The 26,517-nt window shown below is 35.5% G+C and overlaps 1 protein-coding gene across 3 annotated transcripts in view; it reads right to left on the minus strand.

Moving 5' to 3' along the window:
* Positions 1-380: 380 nt before the first annotated feature.
* Positions 381-26,517, minus strand: part of NAA15 (N-alpha-acetyltransferase 15, NatA auxiliary subunit) — a 72,816-nt gene continuing 46,679 nt past the window's right edge. Inside the window, exons 11-20 of one of the 3 annotated variants that reach the window (NM_001191319.1) lie at positions 25,752-25,921; positions 24,454-24,606; positions 23,613-23,741; positions 22,190-22,403; positions 17,295-17,488; positions 12,174-12,282; positions 10,161-10,259; positions 5,329-5,475; positions 4,324-4,421; positions 381-3,308 (exon numbers count right to left, since the gene is read on the minus strand). In NM_001191319.1, the coding sequence (NP_001178248.1) occupies positions 3,108-3,308; positions 4,324-4,421; positions 5,329-5,475; positions 10,161-10,259; positions 12,174-12,282; positions 17,295-17,488; positions 22,190-22,403; positions 23,613-23,741; positions 24,454-24,606; positions 25,752-25,921 (1,514 nt within the window). In that variant the 3' untranslated portion in view covers positions 381-3,107. Of the gene's footprint in view, positions 3,309-4,323; positions 4,422-5,328; positions 5,476-10,160; positions 10,260-12,173; positions 12,283-17,294; positions 17,489-22,189; positions 22,404-23,612; positions 23,742-24,453; positions 24,607-25,751; positions 25,922-26,517 lie in introns of those variants that run through there. The other 2 variants (XM_005217568.5, XR_009490951.1) reach the window with 2 other exon arrangements.

Genomic DNA, 26,517 nt, shown 5'->3' on the forward strand with positions numbered 1-26,517 from the left:
CATCGGAAAGGTCAGTCTTTCTTTGAATTCTTAGTCATTTCAAAGTTTAAGGCTGGTAATTATTAAGACAAATACATACATATCTTGTAAGAAAATCCAACACTTCACTTTCAAACTTTTTCCCAAACAGATGCTACATGTGGTAGCTGAAATATTCCTAGAAATGGTGTACAAGAGACTTCCCTGCATTTATCACAAATGATAAATGATCTAAACCTACCTGATCTAGACCACATTTTTCTGGCCTCTTCTTACAGTCACAGCTTTCATTTCACAGCTCTAACAGCAATATATCGTGGAGTACAAACAACACTGTGAAAAACAAGGGAGTGATAAAACCCACAGGAAAGCTGTTCACTAGTATCGGGACTACTTTTAGTCATGCTATCAGATCATCTTTATTCTTGTGCATAATAAATAGGTACAGAAAAATGTTGAAAATGCTAAAGACTCAACTATCGAATTAAAGCTGAGGAAAACTAATCTGATAGTCAGATTTTAGTTTTTAAATGAGAAATGACAAGAGTAGTAAATATAAAGAAAAACAAAAAGAACTTTACTTCTCCTATGTTAATACAGGTCAAGGAACCCTTTCTTTTCAAAAGGGTTGATAACACCAGTTCTTAGCAATAAACATAAGGCACTTGTTTAGATTACAACGTCACTGCATTTTTCCCCCCACTTTTTTCCTAACCCTGTTTTCCCCCACAGCATCATTTGGAATAGAGTGAATGAGGCAAATGTGAGATGATTCAGTTCATACTATCCAGGGTAAGATAGCACAGTACAATGTTTTAGGGGTGATGTCTGGACATTAAATGAACCTCTGTCAATATCCTCTGAGACCAGACAATGTATCCACTATCAAGTAAACCTGAAAGAAAATAAAATATTTATTTAATAGTTCCAGTAAAATTGGTTTGGAATACAATATACATGTTAGGAATTTCGCTCCTCATGGGTGGCCTCTGCATCAAGAGTTCTTAGTACTTATGAATATTCATTCTAAGACAATCTACATCATTTGAACATTGTCAAGACAAATATAAGAATTTTGTTTCAATATACAGTAGAGTTTAAACATAATTCACACATACACCCCCTGTTTTATGGCTGGTGCCTCCTCCAAACACCTCACTAGTGGCAGAGGTAGCACTAAGTGTTCTCTACCAACAATAAGAACTTCAGTTGCCACTCATAGGAGAAGTTGAAAAAAGTTTTGTTTTTTTGCCATCTGTTAAGATGTTCCTGAGTCAGGGCCAGTTAATAAACATAACAAAGCTCTAGAGTCCAGTCTGTACTTGTCTTTACACCACTAAATTACTAGACTGGGATGTGGAATGCAGGTCATGTACTATGAAATGCTGAGTTTAGCACAACTGTTCAATCAGTAAAAGGATCAGGTCTCCTGAAAATTCCCTTTAGAATATACTTTCTATAAACTAAAAGTACCACAAAAAGGTCAATTATATACAATCGATTCATTTTACTTAATATCCTTATTTGTTGAGATCTTGAAAATGCAATGAGAATACAGAGCCTCTGGCTAGTTCTCAGTGTTTGGGTTTAAAATTTTAAGGCTCACTTTCTCAAACAAAATAGCAGTTCTCACTTTTCCTTTCAAATTACTAATATATTCATAGTACCTGCTGCCATCCTAGCCCTCAAGGAAATCTTAATGCAGGAACAGCACTATGCTTGCTTAATGGAATTTCCCTGACACCAACACTAAGTCCATTCCAAAAAGTTCCCATCTGAACTAGCCTTACAGCACACTACACTGCCTCTGGCTTGCACCTCTGTTTCCACCTGTGTATTTTCACAGAAGCCCAACACATATTAGTTGAAATATTCACACAACTGTTTTTCAAAACAATTTATTGCATCATATTTGGTACCTTATGTTTGACAACAAAAAGGAAATTACATCTGTAACTGCAGGAAAAAGAAGCTGGTCTGTTATTGAAAAAAAAAAAAGAAAGAAAGAAATCTTGGGCCCTTTAAAAATTACAAAGTCTTGGGCTTGCCTGAAACAACTGAGCAAGAAATATATTCTTAGAAATGTAGGGCTTCAAGTATTACAAACCTGTGACACTGTGGAAAAATTCCAGAGGTATCTAAACTGCAGCACATTTTTTTCTGCATATCGTGAACAAGGCCTGCTGAGGTTTTTAACTATTAGTCTCTTGATCAGTCATAGAATGGTAGTCAGGAGTTCTGCTCTTTAACTTCAAGCCATGGTAGATTTTCTTTTTTCACTCTTGGGTGAAAAGTTCATGCTTGCTAATTAGTTGGTGCCACATCACAGTGCATTTGGTTCTTGCATTACAGTTTTAACAAGTTTGGCCAAAACAATGCTGAAAGGTTTGCATTGTTATTTTAGTTCTTCAAGTTTTAGTTAGAATTGAGATTGTTCCAACTGGTTCCTTCAGTTAAAAACTGTGGTACAAGAACACCAAACTGATCATGTACAGTGAATTTTGGAAACACAACAAGCGTATTGAACACCCTCTAGGTTTTCTTATAATTCTGCTTGGTATCTATATGTCCCAGCTTCTACAACATCAAGCATCTGTTGTAGGTTTCTCTGTAAATAGTGATTCACATTGCATACTTCCTATGGTCATAATCAACCCCGTAACAAAATCAGTTAGATGCTAAAGCCCCAACAACTCTTTGTGCTCAGTGAAAGAATCCAGTGCTAAAACAGCATTTACGCTGTCTGAGATATAGTAAAATCTCACAAGACAAATTTAAAGTAATATTTCTGCCACACACCTGCTTTGTTAGCTGTAACAGCCTCCAGATTTTATATAAATTAGTTTAAAAACATGGGTGGGTAGGTAGGAATAGGATAAGGTATCTTTTTTTAACCCCTCAATTTTAGCAGCTTTTAATTTTTTAAGAAACTGAACCTATATCCTGTAATATGTTAGATATTTTATATATACTTTTTCAGCAGGATAAAAAACGTAAAACACTATTTGAAGGCAAGAACATTTACTCTTCTCATTCTGTGTAAGTTAGAGCAATGCAGCAGGTGCGTGACAAAAATATTATACACTAGATATGGTCCAAAGTCATTCCGTTTGCTTGTTTGATGATGTTCAAATTTCATTGGCCAGTTCTTCAGTTTCTGCAGAACTATCTCCATTAACTGTGATCTTCATATCCTCTTCATATCCAGGAGGCATGAAAGCCAAAGCGTAAGGGAAAAGCTTATGACAATTTGCTCTATAAACTTCAGCAGCTTCTTTACAGTCTCCTAGGCTACCATCACACAAGGCTTCTAATACCTCCATACATGTCTGGAGAAAGAAAAAAGGTCACATTATAATTTGCTTAAAAGGAAAAAATTTACTGTGAATTTATTGGACATTTCATTCCCAAAAGGTTTTCAAAATGAGAGGCAAAATGTACATATATAGGAAAGTATTTACTCCCACTATGCATTCCATTAGAATTATGTTCTTCAGAACTGCGAGGTTTACACAAAAGGATGGATATATAAACAGGGTCAGGATTAAGGTGACACAAGCAAGGTGCTACATCCAAAGACACTCAGCGCTCAGAGGTAACCTCTGGAATGCAGCCTGAACCTACCTGGCCCTGGGCGTTAACTGCTGGAATTTACATGCCACTGTCAATGACTATACCCAAGTCTTTAATTTTTTTGGAGGCTCAGAGCCAGATGGCAAAATCAAACATTATTTTTTAACCTTCTATTCAAATTAAAGAGAACCTTTATGGTATGTCCACTGATGAAGAAGGAAAGAGTCTCAGAAACACAAAGCATATACATCCAAGGAAAAATTTTCATGAATACTAGTAATTCTTTCAACCAAACCCTTAAGTCTGTTTATATTTTTAAATGAATCATGGTGACTTGCATTTTCATGTTTTCTTTCTTCACCTTTTCACTTGGAAAACACTATGAAGTTTCCAGATATTTAGTACCCCACAAATTTTCACTCTTTACAAGGTTCTAATCTAACTGAAAGTGGAAGTGTTAGTTGCTCTGTCCTATGAGATCCCATGGACTGTAGCCAATCAGGCTTCTCTGTCCGTGGAATCTTCCAGGCAATAATACTGGAGTGGACAGTAGCCATTCCCTTCTCCAGGGCATCTTGCTGTATATGTGTGCACACATATACAATCTTAAATAAATTTAAGATAAACTAAGTTTCTGAGATGGAGTCATAATAGTTTGGAAAAGAGTATGCATAAATAACAAAAAAAAATTAATTGGTGAAAATTATCCTGGTAAAAACAGAAACAAAGAGTCAAGTAACTCTTACAGAGAAATAATGAAAAACTCTTTACCTGGAGGTTTCTGTTAGTGAGGGATTCATCAAGTGTTGTTGCCAACTCTATAGCTCGCTTCTGACTAGAAGGGTCTAAATAATATACCATTTTGGCAGCTAAATGAGAGGGAAAACGCAAATGTTTATTTCAAGGTAAACCCAGCGTTTTTACCTACTATCCATTCAAATATAAAAGCAGGATCGATGTGCACACAGTGTGGCACTTTACTAGAAAAGTGCAAACAGCCATTTGAAAAAACAAAAACCTGAGAGAGTAGACCAGAAAGTCTAACTGTCCAAACCAAGAGAATGATTAAGGTGAGAGAGACTATGAAAAAACACCAATATTTCTAATAATATTTGTCTTTGTGTGGTGGGACCATGGATAGCTTTCTTCTTTCTAAAATGAAGGTAATTTGGGATTAAGGAGAATACTTGTGTGTGTGTTTTGACAGGTAGGGCGGTGTGTGTGTGTGTCTGGTGTGACGGAGAGGGGTGTGGGAGATACCCAACCCTGACAGGTATGAGTACACTGCTAAAGCACTACCCAGGGGTCCCATCAAGTCCAGACCTTGGCTCATTAGCACAGACTCTTGCCAGATGATCCCTGCTTGGGAGATGGTTTTAGGTGTCCAGCACTGCCAAGTCTCACAGCTTATATAAGCATGAGAAATTAAAGACGATGGTTGCATCTACATGAATTTTAAGAGCATGCTAATGAGAAAAAAAAATAAGAAGATCCTCCTTCAGTGTATATAATAGCTAGCTAAATTCAGTTACACTTGCTTCTTTATAATGCCTATGCAGAACCAGGAGAAACTACTAACCTTGATTCATAGTAATGATTTTATCTAAAACACTAAAAAATGTATAGGAGGTTAAGCTGCCTGTTTCATAGGATTAAAATGTGATATATACACATTTGCCTCTGTCATACAAAAAGTGTGTAACCTGTCAATGACCCACTATAGTAAAAACTGAAGCTGTTTTAGAGGCTGAGATAAGGACAAAATAAACTGATTACCTGATAATCTGTGTGGCAATGAATCAGAATTCCTTTTCAGAAAAGTTTCATTAAAGTTCTTTGGATTTGTTGCTCCAAAAAGACGATTCATTTCTTGTTTTAATACTGTTCTAACTGCATCGGGTAAATCTTTACTTTCACACACTGCTGAACAAATTAAAAACAAACTCTTATTAGCAGTTAGATACTGATACAATTTATAGAATTAAGAAATTAATTTATTGAGGTCAACAAAGCAAAGCAATTATATATACAAAGACTGAATAAACTTACTAATAATCCAACAATTTTCTAAAGGCTACCAAATATAGTGCAGAAGATCAAAAGAATTTTCCTCACCCTATCCCATCTTCTTCTATATCCAAGTAAACCATTACAAATTTATCAGTTTAAAAAAGCCATGGATCTTTATATTCAATGATTATGTGAACTAAGCTATCACTACATAATAATTTCCAAACGACCACCAAAGCATTTTCCTGTAAGGAATACACTGTTGTCATCATATGCTTTGGCATTCGGAGATGGAAAAACTGACTCCCAATCTCTCTGGGCTGAATCCTAGTTTGGTATAGAGAGATAGTCTGGAGCTTTAAGCCAGACAGACCTGAGCATGATTTGAGTGTGGACAAATCATAAGCTCTCTGACCCTATTCCTTGATCTGTAAAATTGAGGTGATATCTAACCCAGAAGACCACAGTAAGAAAAAGCTACAAATAAAATGTTACTGTTTAGTCGCTAAGTCATGGCTGGCTAGCCAGGCTCCTCTCTCCATGGAATTTTCCAGGCAAGAATACTGGAGTGTATAGCCATTTCCTGCTCCAGGGGATGGTCCCGACAAAGGGATCAAACTATATCAAGCCCATGTCTCCTGCGTTGGCAGGTGGATTCTTAGAGCTGAGTCATCTGGGAAGCCCCACAAATAAAATAGCTAATGACATAATAGATATTCCATATACTGTAGGCACTATTTTTGTCACAGACTGAAGAAAACATAAATAGATTTTCCTTATGATTAGAAACTATTGTGGCTTTCAAACTCTTGACTACAACCAAGTATCTGTACTCTGATAAGCATGTTTCCTATAGACATAACTTATTATGGGAAGCAAAAATTTCACAGAACACTGACCCTTACACTGTGCAGCACATTCTTGTATCTTATACTCTAATTTATTTCTATTTTAAGTTTTCAAATGCTTTCAAACGATAATGACCCACTCAACTTCTTTCATTTTCTCACTAATAGATCACTACCCTAAGTTTAAAAAACACTGAACTTTTGAATAGCAAACTTTCAAATGAAATATTCTACATGTAGTCAGTAACTAAATAATTGATTGATATGTTCCCTTTGCTGGTTGAACAGCATTTCTTCTATCATTCTATAGAATTGGTTAACTCAAATAAATGAGCTACTAATTAAAGGATTTAGCTTAATCTCCATTATGCCTGTATTTTCAACTTGGATTTGGCAATTTTATCAATATTTGTCTTGGGGGTGGGGAATGGGCTTAGGAGTACAGAGTGAACTGGAAGGAGAAAATCTGTTCAAATAGGTTATAGCCAATTACAATGAACATTATGTCAACAAACAGGTATCTATAAAATTTATTACTTCTGTGGGCCTCAGTGGTTTGCCTGAAATGCTTTCAGGACACTTTATATATGCAGACAGGAAAGTAATTTTATGGTTCATAGCTGGAAACCATACGTTTCATGTTTTTCATCACTTTTATTAACTTGTTTTCCTCAGATTAAAAAAATCGCAGAAAAGTAATTAAAAAAAAGCCCATACAGTTGAAAATACATAAATACATACGTCTTGTGTTTAGGATGTGTCAAAGAGGGAATATTTAAATAACTACCAACATCGACTAATAGCTATTTCCCCTTTTTTTGTATTAATAGTTTATATTAATAAATCATTCATTTATTTAATAGATTTAAAAAAGAATGTTTCCAAAAATACTTCCTTACTGGTTCACAAATTGTTTTTGGTCAACTAACTCAGTTTTCTCCTCTAATCACTAATCATGTAAACTGGAACTGCAATATTTTTCCAGGAAAATATTACAATCAACCAACCAATCAATTCTACTGTAGCAAAATTTAGAATGTCCTATGGAAGGAGTAGCCTCAAATGTCCCAGATTTATTAAATAATCTTTTATGGGTGAAGACTAACGGAGGCACAGGGAGTCAATCTAAATATTTTGTGACACTGATAAAAAACTAACCAAAAATTACTGACATCTCAAGAAAGTAAAAAATCTCAGACTATCTAATTGTCTCCCATGCTATATTAAACCTTTTCCAAGGGGCCTATGAGTTGAGTCCTGAGATACCCTAAAATTAAAACAACATTTGGTTCATGTTATTATCAGACTGAATAAGTTTAGTTATCACCAACAGTTAAAAGTCACATTAAAGAGGGGGCTGATTCTTAGCAAAAAGAGTTTCCCTGGGTTCCCACACTAGTCAGCATTTTTTGGTTAAAATTTCGGTAGAAAAGGATATTTTGTGTGAGATAATTATTACTCACTACTGATTAAGTACAAGCTACTAAGTGATTACTACTTAACACAGCAAAATAAATAAATGACCATATTAATTAAGCGAGGTTTTTTTTGGAGGAAATACATAAGTACAGATGAGAAATAATCTGCAGAGAAAAGGAAAAAATGAGTTTGTACAAATGAGAGAGGAAAATAATATAAGATTCATTATAGATTAAGGTGACCAAAACCTACTAATTTTAAAAACATTTAAGGGAACATAAACATGTAAGCAGGTATCAAAACAAATGAATACCTAAGGTCCTATTTCTACTTAGAACTGACCAGAAATATAATAAAAATTGCCTTAAGTTCTACAACTTAAAACAAAAGTGAAAAACTTGGAAGAGATACTATCATTCTCATAATTAAAGGGGGAAGGGGACATCCTATACAGTAAATGACTTCGGGGGTGATTACTACTTACACTGGTAATGTAATGTTCTGGAGATTTGGAAGACGCTCATAACTACGCTACAGTGAACATTCACTTAGAGATGCTTCTACAACTAATAAAGTAAGTGTGGAGCCATTGTTTTTTCTTTTTCCTCCATAATTTCTGGAAAGGTGTTATTGTGAGGGTTTCTTTGTAAAGAAATTACTACAATATAACTTAATATGACAAATGTGTTCCTGAGAAGTTACTTCAAAATCAAGTATTTTTCTCAAGAACCAAATATATTAATTAGTAAAAGGAACTCAGGGGGTTTGCAGTAACAGATGCCTAAATGTAGTCAAAATAAGGATTACTTTGTAAATCTCTCCCTGACAATGATGTGAGATAATACCTGAAGCAATGACAATAGGTAACATTAACTCCACTCAATTAATTCTAACTTTTAATGTTGGATCATTCTTTGTTCTTCTAAAGTTCATAAACATTTTAATTTCTGAAACAACTGTTCCAAGAAAATGGTTGTATGTTCATCAAGCCATACACTCATTAGAACTATATGTTTGTCACTTCCAATTTATACTTCAAATGAATATAACTCTAACTCCATAAACTTTATATGTACTATTTTATTATCTTTCAGGAAAGGACTGTATAAAAATGAAGTGTGTACATACTGAAAATAACTTGAATGCATTTCATCCTAACTAAAAATGATTTATGCTGTTATTTCCAGCCTTAACGTTTTGATTCATGATTTCAAAATTTTTTTTTCTTTAATATCAAAAAAAAAGACTAAAAAGAAACTTCCTTATTTTCACTAAATACAGCAATTAGTTCTACTTTCTATAATATGACTACATTCTTACTTTCAGAATTTTTTAAAATTGGGGGGAAATTTTCTATGATTTAGCCTCTATAACAGGAAATCACTTTTTTGACAAGCATAAATATGATCTAAATAAGGCTTTACCTTTTCTTATAAGTCAAAATAATGTTAACTGGGACAGTTTAGCATTTTCAAAAGAATGATTGGGAAACCTGGTTTAATCTCATTATTTTTATATAATGCATGGATTCACATGGGGTTGAGTATTTAGCAATGAGACAGCTAACAGTATTTTCAAATTCTGCAGACTGTTCTACTAAACATTGAATTTCTCCTTATCCAGTTACTTAAAAACCAAAACAAAAAAACATTACTTGACTACAGAAGTACTTTATTCTAAATTTAAAGCTCTGGTAGTAGAAAGAACAATATGAAGATCTGGGTCTCATTCCTGTTTCTTTACTAATTATTGGTGTTACTGTAAATAAGTAATTTAGTGTTTTAGCGTCCTAGATTTCTCAACTATGAGAGACAATTGGCATAATATTCCGCCTTTGTTTCTAAAATTCTGTAGCTTTACTTGACATTAAAACTTCATATGGATCTTACTGACTAAACATTTGAAAAGGACAACAATTTGTTTTAAAGTTACTTTTACCCTACATTTACTGACAAAAATTTTATGATTCAAATTATTATACTAGAGACAGGTAAATGAGATAATTTGTCAATTTCAAAGAGATTTTTTAATTTTACAACAATTAACTACATCACATAATGAAATATGATTCAAAATTTCAACTTATTAACCTTTAAGAAACAGAAATAAAGATGATTCTCAAATATCTGGACTGAATGAGTCTGTGTAAAAATCAGGCAACATTTCTAGCCTTAAAATAAAGACCTTCGCCACAAAGAAAAGACTTTTTTTTTCCACAGGCTAATTTAATTTAAAATGATTTGAGTTTATAACAAACTTGTATAAATCACTTATTCAGTCACTATCAGCTACTGTAGTCAAATACTTAAGTAACAGAAAATTAAAACATACCAGTACTAAAGAGTCGAATCATACATTCATGAAGCCAGGGATGACTAGAATCAATAGCAAATGCTCTCTTTACTGATTGTAGCATCAAAAGAAACTTTTCTATAAAAAGAAAAAGATATATTTTGATCATTTAATAAAAAGAGATACCCTCCTTTAGAGGACTAATAGTATCTTACAAATAGAAAAACTCATTTAGAGTCAATCACATCTGGACAGCAACATATGACTGAAGCAATTGACTTCCTCAGGTTAGCAACATTAGCTAGTATTTTCCACACAACATTAAGAAAAATGGTTTTATTAAGTATAAAAAATTTAGATAGAAAACTTCATTGTTTACACTTGAAAGCAACATTGTTTACACCTTTCTTGTGTTTTGTGACATGTGAAATCATTTCCCTTCCACCTCACTGTTCCTCTCCGGTCAATCCCTGGCTTCTCTTCCTCATCAAAGGTAGAGTATTGACCAAGGTTATGTTTTTAATCACTTTCTAATCTTTCCCAATGCTATCTCTTCCCACCCCATCCCTCATGTTTTCCAAGCTTTAGTAGTGTCTCCACCTGTTGGATGGAAAAGTGCACCCCAATACTCACCACAATTCCAAGTCTCATCCACAGCCGTCTTTGTTAAGGCTTCTCTAATAGGGTACAACTCTCCAAATATCAAAATTTGAAACCCTAGGCTCCTCTGACAATTCCTTTTCCCCTAACCGCTACACTCAGAAAGCTAAAAATACGGCTATGTCCTTTATTATTGCCCTTTTCATGCTGTAGCAATGGACTCCAAATGCTGGAGAGTGACTGAGAGGTAGTACATAGCAAAGAAGCCAACTCAGTAGGATTCAGACTGCTTTTCACTACTTAAAGCAGAATAGCTTTTGTATTTTACATTTTGGGGTTCCATGCAAAAATATTTGTTTAAAAAATATTTGCTTAAAAGAGAGCTATGTTAACTATTAACAAAACTTTAAAATTACTGGACTATTTATTAAAATAATTTTCCCAATTACGACAGGAGCACTGTGGAAAACAGAAAATATAGAAAAAAGTATTTTAATCACTCAAACTCCATCAAGAGACAATCTCTTATGTTTTGATCTTTTTTCTTCTTAGCTAGTATTCTATTTTACATACTCATATAAGTATCTTAATAAAGATTAAAATAAACTATAGTTAGTTCTGAATCTTATTTTGAAACAATGTTATACTGTAACCTTTCCCCAGAATTTGATCATCATGATTTTTTAATGGATACTCTACAGAGGTATCATTTTATTCTATGTCTTTTAGCAGGACAGTTACTGTTTGGAGCAGTATTTTATCAGATGTTACTAACCAGTTTCTCTTTCCTTGAATACATATCACCCTAGTGATAAAATTTTTTTTTCAATGAACCATTTGGATTACATCAATTCAATACCATAAAATCTTCTTAGTATATCTACTACATTTAGCTTATAAGAATTCTAAATCTAGCAACCAAAATCCTCCATCTAACCTTTACCTGGCTTAGGCAGGTAACAAAGGCAACCTCAACATCATTTATACACACTTGTTTTCTCTTAACAGATATTCTTCCCTTCTATGCATCTTTTCTTTTAGAAGTATGGTCTGTTCTTCTAGATACACCTCAAACATCGCATCTTCTATCTGTAACAATGGCTAATGGTTGACATTATTTACTGCTTATTGTGTACCGGATACTATTCTAAGATCTATGTGTATTATTTAGTTACTAAATTTTATCCACATATGAGCATGATAATCACTATATTTCACCTTAATTTTAGTTACATATTGTAAATCTATTTTTTATTTTAATGCCCTAGGAGACAGAATCACATCACTGTACTTCCATATAACATGTTGTAAAAAGCAGGCATTTCTTTGTGAGGAAGCAGCACTTGCATTTGCCAAAATATCCTACAGTGGTGAGGCCATCAGAATTGGCAACTATATTCTGAGAAATAAAGTGATCAATTTTATCAGAGCCACTATTCCCTAATTGCCTACCTTTCCTAAAGTAAATCTCAAAGGCAAAAAGATGAGTTTCTATCTTGTTCTTCACCAAGTTCTTCAATGGCGTTAAAAATTTAATAGCTTCTTCCAATGGAGTTTCAACCTAACAAAAATAAGATATATTATATACAAATAGAAGCAAGATTTGGGGACGGGATGTCACTTACTCTTTCTATTTATTAAAAATACTTTTTCGGTAAAAACCACTTACCAGTCACCCAGAAATACACTGCCATATTTTACCCTCCCACAATCTAAAGGTAGGGGATTCTGAACTCCTCATTCACTGAGATTATACATTATCTGTGGATAGAAACTATCCAACAAGTAAAGAAAAAGATAAAATAGAATGAGAACCAGGAAACGAAAGACAGTAAGAGAAACACGTAAGATAGCCAAGGACGGGGGCCAGGGGGGAGAAAGGATGTGGAACAGGATGACAGGATGACAAGGGCTAAGAACTGTAGAGAACATTAAAGAATGAGTGGAAGTTGAGTATAATCAAGCCATTAAAAAATAGTACAATATCCATTCTGTGTTGCTTTGTTCCACTCCGAATTCTACAGAAATCCATATTTCTTCAAATGCCATACTACAGGTGCGGTATCATTTGAAAAGTTTTACATTTACAGAATGCTGTCTCTACCACCCTGTGAGTACTGAGACAGGCCTAGTCTCTGTAGACTGGGGCAGGGCTAGGGCACAACACTATATTCGCACTCAGCACTGGGTCCTTATACTTGCCCTCTCTTACCACTGAGGCAATAACAATGTATCCTCAGTGGAATTCAGATGTGCCGTATCTTTCCAACGTGACTCTGCCCATACAGTAATTTGTGGCTTCACCAACACAGATTTAGGCCAAGGCAATTATTTAACAGCATTAAAAACAAAATCAAGTTAAACAGTAAGTGGTATCTATAGGATTTACCCTATACTAGTATGTAAAACCAGAGAAGGCAATGGCACCCCACTCCAGTACTCTTGCCTGGAAAATCCCATGGACAGAGGAGCCTGGTGGGCTGTGGTCCATGGGTCGCAAAGAGTCGGACACGACTGAGCGACTTCACTTTCACTTTTCCCTTTCATGCACTGGAGAAGGAAATGGCAACCCACTCCAGTGTTCTTGCCTGGAGAATCCCAGGGACGGGGGAGCCTGGTGGGCTGCCGTCTATGGGGTCGCACAGAGTCGGACACGACTGGAGCGACTTAGCAGCAGCAGCAGCATGTAAACACCTACTCATTATTCAAGGATATAAGCTCTAAACCAGAAATCAGTATCTGGCAGTATCACTACTGTAATAGTTGTAGATATGAAGAGACAGAGGAGAAAATAGAGGCCCCCATAAGTATACCTTTCTCACACTGGTGAATATTCTGCTTCTTATTCCCATGACTCTTTTTTAAATTAATTTATTTTTTATTGAAGAATAATTGCTTTACAGAATTTTGCTGTTTTCTGTCAAACCTCAATAACTCTATGCTTTAATGAGTTAGAATTTGTGGTATACAGGGGAGAAATGGTTACCAGGGAAAAGTAGAGAACTGGAAACTGAAATTACCACCCAGCTATAGCAAGCTTTTCAATTCCTTAAGAAGTATAGACTGAAGTGAAGGTCACTACATTGACCAGGATAATTTACTGGAGAGAGACATGGCTGCTATCATTATAAAATAGAAACAAAAAAGGATATTGTGAAGTTGAATCATTACAAGCATTGGTAGTGGTGATGAAAGCCACTCAGTCATGTCTGACTCTTTGAGACCCCATGGACTATACAGTCCATGGAATTCCCCAGGCCAGAATACTGGAGTGGGTAGCCTTTCTCTTCTCCCGGGGATCTTCCCAACCCAGGGATCGAACCCAGGTCTCCCACATTGCAGGTGGATTCCTTACCAGCTAAGCCACAAAGGAAGCCCATTACAAGCACTACTGTGACTGAAATTGAGTATTTTAATTTAAAAAGAGAAAAGAGAGAAATTAATTCTGTCTGAAACTCTAATAAATGAAAACATATGCCCTCAAAGGAGATGTGGATTTCTTGTCCCCACATGCTTCTGTGGGCCTCTCAGAGGTAAGACTTTGTCAAGTTAAATTTAAATGATAAAATATTATGTACATAACCAAGACAAAGCTAACTACATTCTACAGCTACATATATATGATGCAGTAGAGAGTGATATAAACAAAAGCATATAAATAGGGATGATGTTTTATAACCAGTGCTTTAGGATAAACTACCCTTGAAAATCCCTGAAGTTAAGACACACAGATATAGCTATGAATATACAATATCACTAGTTTGTGTTGTATGTATGAAAATCATATATTTAAGTATCAAAATCGCAATCACTGTAGTAAGACAGTCACACTATGACAGGCATATAAGAACTGAGATGGCCGTCAAACCTCCCACATCTCAAACTCAGGTGGGGTTCTGACGCTCACTGAGGTAAGCACTGGGTGGAACTGCCGGCATTATGTACACTCTTTCCTGCCTCTCTCTCAAAAATGCAGGGGGTGCAGATTCAAGATCAGAGTTAACATCCCACAAGCCTTGCAGCCAAAAGCCCAAAACATAAAACAGAAGCAATACTGTAACAAATTCAATAAAGACTTTAAAAAATGGTCCACATCCAAAAAAAAAAATCTTTAAAAAAACCAACTAAAAACTACTGCCTCATGGTAGTTGGATAAGCAATACATTCCATCAAGCTTTCAGATTTACATTCAGTTAATTCAATATTAAGCTAATAAACCTCTTATTTTCCTTCTCTCTTTCTTAACTAGAATAGCTGCTAATTTAACAATGCTTTTATTTAAATTATCTTGATCTGCTGCTGCTGCTAAGTCGCTTCAGTCATGTCCGACCCTGTGCGACCCCAGAGATGGCAGCCCACCAGGCTCCCCCGTCCTTGGGATTCTCCAGGCAAGAACACTGGAGTGGGTTGCCATTTCCTTCTCCAATGCGTGAAAGTGAAGTCGCTCAGTCGTGTCCGACTCTTCGCGACCCCATGGACTGCAGCCCACCAGACTCCTCCATCCATGGGATTTTCCAGGCAAGAGTACTGGAGTGGGGTGCCATTGATCTGGTGAACTAAATTTATCATTTACTACCTGGAAGAATGATGAAATATAAGATCACCAAAACAAAAAGAAACAAACAAAAAAAGCAACTATAGATTAGAGACCCATAATTGGCAGGCAGTTTTTAAATCAGCCTTCGACACCCCTCCTGATTGTGGCAGTGGTGTGAAGTCTGGCCTTGCACCACATGGGGTGTGGGTGAGTGTGGATTCTATGAGATGCAGGCATCTTGGATGCAGGCATCCTAGAAGGAGAAAGGTGTTACGTGCCTAACAGGTAAGAACAGTATATACTGAAGAGGAGTCCATGAAACCGGGTGCCTTCCACTAGGCTCCTTCCAAATAAAGGAGTCAAAAATACTTTCTATAGTGCTTTTGCTGTGAGACTTTACAACCCTCTAGCTACAAATGACTAGACTATAACTTGACATCTGGCCCCAAAGCAGCTATCATAGGCTAAGCAAAGAAAATGGAACAGCGTGTAAGGAGACAAAGTGTGAAAAATCTGCTATGCAGGGCATTCCTTATCAGACAGCAACTACAGACAAATAGAGCCCTTCTTTAAACTATAAAGAAAGACATAAAGAGTTACAGGAAAAAAAAGTCATTGAGTCATGAGACAGAGAGAAAACGTAAAGAATGAGAGCGGCAGGCAGTCAGTGATGGTGGTAAAAGTGGTAGTAAGAAAAAAGCGGAGGCATAAAGATGGAAGGCCCGTAAAGTTGGTATTATCCCAAAGGAACTCTGCAGTTCTCCATGGGGCCTGAAAGGTCAATTTTCCGTGCTTCTTCACATCCCTGTGTAATAGTCTTTCAATAAACTCCCAACAACAATAAAAAGGCAGTATCTTTGTTTCTAAAAAGCACAAAATTATTTGTCAATACAGCTTTGTGAAATCCAACCTACATTTATCAATGGTTCTTAAATAGCAATAATGCTATGAGATATTACTGTCCATCTGCTAGGATATAATTCTAAAAGTATTTTCGAACTTTATTTGTTAGGTGTTACAACTTTCCTTAGTTATAAAGCAATCAATGACTTTGAATTTTTAGTTACTAATAAGGCTAAAGCTCAACTCTAGGGTTATTATTTATTATATTGCTTTAACATAATAAAGCATGCAGTTACTCACACATGGAGTAGGAAGGTGTCAAGGGTCAGAAGAAAAGTGCATAGGTATGTTACTGATCAAAATGATTTACATGACAACGAATGCCTTGGTTTCAGTCTAACAGTTAAAAATGGCAGATAAGATTTTTGGCTTGGGGAAATATTTGAGGACTTTAAAGACATTAGGTACAAATAGTTAAGTACAATATCCTGTAAGTTGACAACACGAGTGAGAAACATATAGAATTCACTTTTTAAGACGCTCAATTTAGACTATATAAAAACTTAAATGCTACCTACCACTTATAACTCTGATGCTGGGAGGGACTGGGGGCAGGAGGAGAAGGGGACGACAGAGGATGAGATGGCTGGATGGCATCACTGACTCGGTAGACGTGAGTCTGAGTGAACTCCAGGAGGTGGTGATGGACAGGGAGGCTTGGCATGCTGCGATTCATGGGGTCGCGAAGAGTCGGACACGACTGAGCGACTGAACTGAACCACTTATAACAGACTACATTCTTTACACATATATTTTCTCTAGTCCTAACATCTTGTCTAGTAATGATTTTTCCTAGTCACATTTTATAATTGAGAAAACCATCAGAGAAGTTAGACAGAGTGTCTAAGATACACAGTGACATCTAAGAGCTAACTATGTGGTCCCAGATCAGAATGACTCAAAAGCCAAAACTTTCCAATATACCATACACAGTACTCAGAATCATTATTTCAAGTTTTAAATGTGACATACAATCAGAAAAGAGAGAAGACAGAAGAGACAGAGGAAAGAAGGAAAACGAAAAATAAATCTCTTACTCTAAAATCTATCATCAAATTGGCTAAAAAAGACTATAAAAACAAGAGCTGGTCATGAGATTTCACTCAGTTGTGCTAAGTACTATTTTTAAGTACCTTGGCCAGTTTCTCCGGAATAAGCTCTTCTTTTGGGCCTCCAATTTCCTCATCATCATCATCCTTCTTCTTTTTCTGATTTCTCTGCTGCTTTTCTTTTTCTGCATTTTTTTTCTCTTCCTCTATCTGGGCTTTCTTTTGAGCTCTTCTTTGTTTATTACGTAGCTTCTTTAGCTCTTTATCAGACATGTTTGCTGTAAGCAGTGTTAAGAAAACCATCAACGTGTTAATCAGATTTATAATGATCAATCACTACTATATATTAATAATATTCCCAACTCCCATTAAAAATATCTCATATTACACATGTTCATGTGCCTTTAATAAGGCTGCATTTGTTAAAGAACATAAACATCTTCAAAAAATTTGTGAAACCAAGAGGAGACCTCCTGTGACAAGCACAGCAAAGCACAAAAGCATGAGTTCCTCCAGCAAAATTAAACTACCTGCAGTTCTAAGAATGTAACAAGCGGTTTCAGATCCCTATGGCACTGTATTATGCTTTAGTTAGGCCTTCTCTAATCCTGTCAAACAGTGCTGCCCACCATGCCTTATTCTGCTTGTCATGATACTTTATACATCTGTTTCTCTTTTAGACTGTGAGCTTCTTGGTGGAAGAAACCTTGTTTTACTCAAAATCTTTCTGCTGTCAAGGCCTAGCAGCATACCAAAACACACAGAAAACACTCAAATATCTATTGAAGGAAGAATGAATAACTGTATAGTAAATTTAAAATGTGACATTAAAGATTAACAATTATTCTGAGGTAACAGCCACAAAATGTCTTAAAGAAAGTCTAGAAATCTCTGATAAACATGCTATAATACAGTGGTAACACTGTACTGTGTAGACTTAAAGCAATAAATCTGAAAGCCACATGTTCAATAGGTATTTGAAAAACACTTGATAATGAAATGAAAAAAGTCATTCTAAAATACTCTACCACTATGGTGATTTTTAAATATGCCCACAAATTCTTTCCTTCAAAAAGTAAAGCCCATTTCCCCTTCCCTTGAATGTGAGCTATACTTAGTGACTCGATTCTAACTAATAGAATGTACTAGAAGTGAATATTTATGACATCCAAGATTAGGAAATACAAGCACTGTGGATTCCTCTTTGCTTTCCCTTGGATCACTCAGAGGAAACCAGCTGTCATGTTGTGAAGAAACCCAAACCACCTCACGCAAACACCCATGTGGCCAAGAACAGAACTCTGGCCATGAGTAAGCCATCCTGAAGTAAATTCTCCAACCCAGGCCAATCCTTTGATGCCTTGGCTGATATCTTGACATTAGGAAGTGAAAAATGGGTAATAGAAACCTGTGTACCAACATCCATACAACATAGTTTTCAGTATGACTTTATAATAAGCTTTGGGCTTCCCTGGGGGCTCAGGAGTAAAGAGTCCACCTGCCAAAGCAGGAGATGCAGGTTCAATTTCTGGGATGGGAAGATACCCTGGAGAAGAAAATGGCAACCCACTCCAGTATTTTTGCCTAGAAAATTCCAGGGACAGAGGAGCTTGGCAGGCTACAGCGCATGGGGTTACAAAGAGTCAGACACGACTTAACAACTAAACAACAACAACAATAATAAATTTTAATATATGTGAGAACAAGACACCATGGCCACAATCCACCAAAATATTTTTTCAGAGCTTAGATTATGATAAAAGTGACATTTTAAACTTATGGATAACCTATTCAAATAAGAACTATTTCGAAGTCAGCAGTGTTTTATTTGGAGATAAAAAAGCCACCCTTCACCTCCCATCATATATAAAAGTTATCTCCAGATGATCACACAGCCAAATGTAAAAATAACAAAGCATACATTACGAGAAAACAAAGAAGATATTTATAAATGTGTTATACATTTTGAAGGAGAAAAGCCTTTCTAAGCCAAGACCCAGAGGCCATAAAGGACTAAAATAGTTTTGTCTTAGAAAAATTAAAACTTTTACATAATGAAAGATACCCATCATAAAGAAACCTAAGACCCAAGCAACAGGAAGAAAACATTTGCAACACATAAATAAGGATTAAGGTCCTGAACACATACAGAGAGATCTCCTACAAACCAAGAAGTTTCAAAATAAAATAGGTAAAAGATATGAACAGGCAATTCATGTAAGAAACCCAAAAGCAGGACTTCCCTGGTGGTCCAGTGATTAAGAATCTGCCTTGCAATTCTTCCCCATTGCAAGGGACTCAGGATACAGGGAACTAAGATCCCACATGCCTCAGAGCAACTAAGCCTGCAAGCCACAACTACTGAGCTCTGTGCCACAACTACTCAATCCGTGCGCTGCAACAAAAGACCCACACTATGCAATGAAGATCCTGTGTGTTACAACTAAGACCCAAAGCAACCAAATAAATAAATGATTATAAATTAGATGTTTTCCCCTAAGTAACAAAAATGTAAAGGATGAACAATTTTCAGTGTTAGCAATAAAATAAAAGACAATCTCAATACACTGTTGGTGGCAACAAAAACTTTTATGGAAGGCTATGCAATTCTCATCATCTTTGACCTAGTAATTTCCTCTTCTAACAATCCCTGCTAAACAAATATGTGCACAATGATGACTTACAGGACATTTACTTCAGCACTGTGATGGGGAAGAGGGAACCCTCGTTCCCATTAACAAAATTTAAAATGTTGTAAACTTTACAACATTGTGAATGATATCATCCCATTTATGGGTTAAAAAATAAAACGAACAAAAGAACCACCCTGAAACATATGTGCATATGAAACTGAAAATGGTAATTGTGCACAAAAGAAACTGAACATTTAATAGGGATAGCCCTTTGAAAGGAGAAAACCTTCAGGAGGGAGAAAAGTGAAGACGGATTTTCACATATGCTAGGTGTTTTTCTGAGTTGCTTTAACTTTGTATATTCCAGAGTTAATTGTGTATGGGGACTTCCCAGGTGGTCCAGTGGTTAGTACTACACACTACCACTGCAGGGGGAAGGGTTCAATTCCTGGTTTGGGAACTAAGTTCTTGCATGCCACATGCGTGGAAAAAAAAAAAAGTTAATTGTATATTATTTGCAGAATTTGAAGAAGATGTGGAAGGCAGGAAGAGTAAATAGGAAAGTAAATAAGCAAAGCCAGAGGATCACTGCTATCATCTTCAATTATAAATTGTCCTACAGATTCTCACTAGCATTTTCTTTCCAGCTGAAGCAATAACAACAGAGATTTAAGTGAAATCTGTACAAGGGTTTCAATATGTGACCTTAGAATCTAAATTGTTCTTGCTGCTGCTGCTAAGTTACTTCAGTCGTGTCCGACTCTATGCGACCCCATAGATGGCAGCCCACCAGGCTCGCCCGTCCCTGGGATTCTCCAGGCAAGAACTCTGGAGTGGGTTGCCATTTCCTTCTCCAATGCATGAAAGTGAAAAGTGAAAGTGAAGTCGCTCAGTCATGTCTGACTCCTAGCGACCCCACGGACTGCAGCCTACCAGGCTCCTCCGTCCATGGGATTTTCCAGGCAAGAGTACTAGAATGGGTTGCCACTGCCTCTTAAATATTGTATAATAACAAATTAACAAAAGGATCCAAAGGTCTTTAGCAGGAGGAAGAATATAAAAAGTAACCAACCATAACCTCAGAAGAGGAGAAACTCAGGACTGAGGAAAAAAATTCTGACACAGTTTTTATACCCCAACTCCCCTAACATTTTTGCCCTGAATAAAGTCACAAAATTTTTGGACAATTAATTTTTTATCTTTTTACATGCATAGGTCACTTTTATTCTGAGATCCTTTCCCAAATAATTATTTTAAGGAAGACTTCTTCCTACACATCCTGACATCTTGCTATTAAAATGGCATGTTAAAAATGGTCAAGTGATAAATCACTCAGCAATGTTACTGGCTTAATTTTAATTCTAACCTGGGTATTAACGTTCAAGCAATATCCATCTTTTAGTATGTCATGGTTTGTGCTCAGTCGTGCCTCACTGTATTTGCGATCCCTCGAACTGTAGCCCACCAAGCTCCTCTGTCTATGGGATTTTCCCACCAAGAATACTGGATTGTTTTAATTGTTTTAATCTGGGTTGCCATTTCCTCTTCCAGGGGATCTTCTCAACCCAGGGATCAAACCCCTGTCTCCTGCATTGGCAGGCAGATTCTTTACCACGGAGCCACCATATTAAGTTAAAGTTGATGAAATTCAACTCCTTAAAAGCTAATGATCTATGGCTGATTCATGTTGATATTTGGCTGATAACAACAAAATTCTGTAAAGCAATTATCCTTCCATTAAAAAATAAATTAATATTTTAAAAAGCTAATGATCAGTTACAAATTCTTGCTTAACTTTTAAAGACTATAGTCAATAGTATTTTTCTTTTGTTGCTCAGAGAAATTCACAAAACAGCCATCGCCGTTTTCTAAAGCATGGATAACATTGTCCCACAATGTGCAAACAGAAAGCTCAGGAAAAAGGCTTCCCTGGTGGCTCAGTGGTAAAGAATCTGCCTGCCAATGCAGGAGACACAGGTTCGATCCCTGCTCTGGGATGATTCCACATGCCGTGAGGAGGCCAGGCCTGTGCAGCACAATTACTGGGCTTGTGCTCTACAGCCTACATGCTGTAACTACTGAAGCCTACGAGCCCCAGAGCCCTGCTCCACAAGAGAAGCCCCAACAAGAAGTCCATGCAAAGCAACTAGAGAGAGTGGCCCCTCCTCTGCGTAACTAGAGAAAAGCCCCTGCAGCACTGAAGACCCAGCACAGCCGAAAATAAATTTATTTTTTAAAAAAACCATCTTTCAAAAAAAAAAAAAGCTCAGGAAAAATCTATGTTACACAAAAACATAAATATACATATAAACACCACAGAAAAGAATAACTCTTTGAATACTATACCTGTATCAGCTTCATGTTCTTTATTCTCATCTGTAAGAGGGCTGTCATGAAGCTTCAAATAGATCTCTATAGCAATTCTTGCGGCCTTGAAGTAAAATGGATGCTGTCGAAGTACATCTTCTAGCTTTAGTAAGTCCACATATGATCTAAGGGTAATCTTCCTCATACAGTATGTATGAAAGTCAAACTGGTCATCAGTGATTTCTATAAAATGCTAACAAAATTATCTTTTTTATTATAGTGAAGTACAGCAAAGAAGCTACAAAAATGAAAGCCTTGGAATTACTTGTTTCCAGGGCATGAAAATAAAAATCAGTAAAATTTTAAAATATTAAAAATTACAATAATTGGATTTGAATGCTTTACATATCAATTAAGCAAATACAATAGGCCATTACCTAGCATAGTTTGTGGCATACATTAGTGACTGAATTATTTGCTGAATGAAAGGAAACACAATGCTTTATTTTTCTAGTTATTTTATGTTTATTTGACGAATTCACATTTTAGAATATCAATAAATATCTTTTTTTCACAATGATGCTTTAAAATATATTATTCCTTCCTTAATCATATTTAAATAAAGCTACCATCATAAATCCAACAGAATTTATTAGCATACATAATGGTGCAGTACAGTAGATTTACATGTTAAACATTCAGCTTTTATATTTAGAACAATCTGCAAAGGATTTTAATATGTAGTATTTGGCAATTTTTCTGAGAATACAAATCTGAATCCTATGCAATGAAATGTTGGTATGTGGGAGAGAAATTAGTTAGGAAGTAAGTCAAGTAACCAGAAATTAACACATTTCAACTAACCTCTGGGATTCTCAACTTGTAGTAACAAAAGAAGCATGAGTTTATATAAATTATTTATATATATATTAAAAACATTCAAAAAAGTGAAAGCCAACTACTGGTGATAGAAATGACTAAAAAGTGAAAGGACTAAGAAAAGAATAAACATCAGAAAATGAGAAATTATATAGGTTACAGAAGTACTGTGAAAAGGCTTCAAAGCTTGTATCTAATATTTATCAAGGGCATATGGCACCACCAATCAAACTCACAACCATGAGATTTCTAGCATAGCTTAATGAGCTTTGTATGTATTAATGAAGAAGCAGCATCAATTTGAAAGAAACATCCAAAAATCAATGAAAACATAGTCAAGATACAAACTTTCCATTAAGTTTTTCACATGAATTCTGATGGGAAGAGTAGACAATGGAGAAGTCTGCTGAATATGTAATCTATATTATTTTTATTATAAACTTTGAAAAATGTGAATAGTGATTTTTAGCAATTACTTGTTATGCATTAGAAAGTGAGAGAAAAGAAAAATTAAGAGGATTTCCCCAAAACTGTCAATGGGTAACAGAATAAAATGAGAAACGTTTATGTATATATTACTTACTCTCTCAATCTCATGACATTTCTTAAGTGCTTCACCAAATTTATTCATTGCCTTATAAGCTTGGGCACATTCTGTCTGGAACCACATGCACTGCATTTCATTTAAGTTCTCGACTGCTGATGTTCCTTCCTATATGAAAAGCAGACATAATCAAAGACGATTTCTTACCAAATACAGTATTACACCATGGGATTTAATTGACTGAATTTTCAGAACAATTTTCTATTTTTTTAAAACCATTCTCAGAGTAAGAGGGAACAGTTAATATGTGAAAGAAATTAGAATTATATTTCTAACCACTAAAAAACCCTCATAAATGATTAATCAAAAAGATCTACATAATTTGGGATGGGACAGTAGCACATACTCAATTAATATGAGTATATTCACCCCTAAAAATTTCAACTGAACATATCTCAATATAAATCAGAGTTTAAAAACCCACTATAAACCTTATTTGAAAAATGATGCGTGTGTGTGTGCTCAGTCATCTCCACCTCTTTTGTAACACCATGGACTATAGCCCACCAGCTCCTCTGTCCACAGCATTTTCCAGGCAAGGATACTAGAGTGGGTTGCTATTTCCTACTCCAGGGGATCTTCCCAACCCAGAGATCGAAGCCTGGTCTCTTCCATCTCCTGCACTGGCAGGCACATTCTTTACCACTAGTGCCACCTGAGAAATGTTTTATAGTAATACTGATTTCAATTTTTTTTGTCAAGGCAATTTAATTAAAATCTTATCTTGATATGAAAAATATCAGAAGTAAACTTTGAAAAATAAACAAGTTATACAAGTATGAACTTTTTATTCATAAACAAACAAACTAGCTGTACAAACCCTTGTAAACTTGGAGCACATTTCTTCAGCCTCTTTTATCAAATTGGCTTTTAGCATGTACTTTGCACACTTGGAGTTGATAAACCTGTCTGCTGTGTCCAAGGCCTGGGCCTCATCCATCCACCTTGCAGCTTCTTTAATATTCCCAGCATGCTAAAGTAAGAGGACACAAAAACAAAATAAACCTGTCAGTATGCTAATTTTACTACGCAGGTAATTTCTTTCCTGTTCATAAATAACTAAGACACAAATGCTTCCAAAGGTAACCTTCTATCTCTTACAACCCTAATCAACACAGATGCATACCATCTACTATAAGTTCTGATACCTTTCTGGCAATGTAGACTATGAGCTCTCTGACAGTAAAGATTTGTTTTAAAAATTTTGTCTACTGTTATAACCTCATTGGCTACACACTACAACAGTGCCTGGCATACAGTGAATACTGAAAAATAATGGCTGAATCAAAGAATCAAAACCTTTTAAGTGGGAACAACATAATTCAATGTAAAGGTCATAACAGGCAAAAGGATGGCCAAATTTCTACTCTAAGCTATCGTGGAAACATTACAATTCGGACCACTAGTGGGCATTCCATGACGATCCTCATTCTTAATTCATCTAACTAGTCCATCTGGCAAAGCCACAAAACTAATGAGCATTACCCTGGCATTTAAAAACTGCTTTAAAATGTTACTTAATTTCATTATTTTTTGGTACATAAATTATTGGTTTAGAACTTCTTCGCCAAGAGCTTCTATTATTTAATTTATATTAAAACTTTTAAAATGATACTAGAACATATGACTAGAGATTCTCAAGCAAGACACAGGAATTGAAGAAGAAGAGATAACATGTAGAATTCAGAGTAGAAATCTCCAGTTTCATTTTATTAAGATTACCAGATACTGATACATGATCATATTCAGATGTTAAGAGAAACAAACATTTCACAGCAAATTTAATTACTTTTGATTATCTTTGCTAGTTAAAATCAAGAAAATAACCAGATATGTGTGAATGCATGAGAACATATATTATGAACAATCATATATATGAATAACCATTGTGTATATTTGTATACACGTGTTGATGTATATATAGATGCAAATAATTGAGCAAATCAGCATGACCATGAAAAGTCTAAAAAGCAATCAGACTGAGAAAAACATTTGTTATTCCATGTGTGCTGAGCTATCCAATACATCATTTTTCTTAGAGCATTTAGAATGTAACATATGTTCTTAAAAATTTATGTCTCATTACCTCATAAGAAAAAAAGCAGAAAAGATTTTTACCTTATAGATTTTAGCTTTCACAAGAAAGAGTTCTATCAACGTGGGTGTACTTTCAATAGCGGTATTTATGTATTCCAGAGCAATAGATGGCTGACCAATTTTATCATAATGTTGTGCCAAGTAGTACTGGACCCAAAGTAACGTGGTTGGTGGTTCCTCTTTTCCATCATCTTTAAAGAGTGGGGGAGGAGGTAGAGAAAAATTAGTCATTATCTATATTAAAGAGACTAGCCACCTCAAAGTGGCTCTATCTTTATTAATAAGGAAAGTAGGTCAAATCGTGTTATTTATGCATCTAGTTATGAAACTAGCTCTAAATGTATAAGATCTTTGGACAGCACCACACTTTCTGCTCTGTATCATTACAGCTCCTAGCACAATGCCATGCTTATCATAAACATGGCAGATAAATGAGATCAAAGCTGTAACAAATTACCCAAAAAGAAAACTGGGGGGTGGGGGATAGAGACAACAAATTGTACTAGAACTATGGTCAGGATGTTATGTATGAGGGGGGAAAATAAGAATAAAGAGAAAATTTCCATTAATGTAGGGTTAAAAAAAAAAAAAGAAAAAAAGAAAGGCATGACTGCTTAACTGGGTCTCTAGCTAATGTACCAAACTATACAGAAATATAATTGTGATGTGGTTATTTTGAATTCTGCTGATAAGATTCTTAATATATCTTTATTTTGAATATGCAAAAATGCATACTTTGGGTTAAACTAAAAATTATACCAAAAAATGAGATAAGTAAAAATACTTA

Source organism: Bos taurus, chromosome 17 (genome assembly GCF_002263795.3).
Source record: "Bos taurus isolate L1 Dominette 01449 registration number 42190680 breed Hereford chromosome 17, ARS-UCD2.0, whole genome shotgun sequence".
Taxonomy (NCBI): Eukaryota; Metazoa; Chordata; class Mammalia; order Artiodactyla; family Bovidae; genus Bos; species Bos taurus.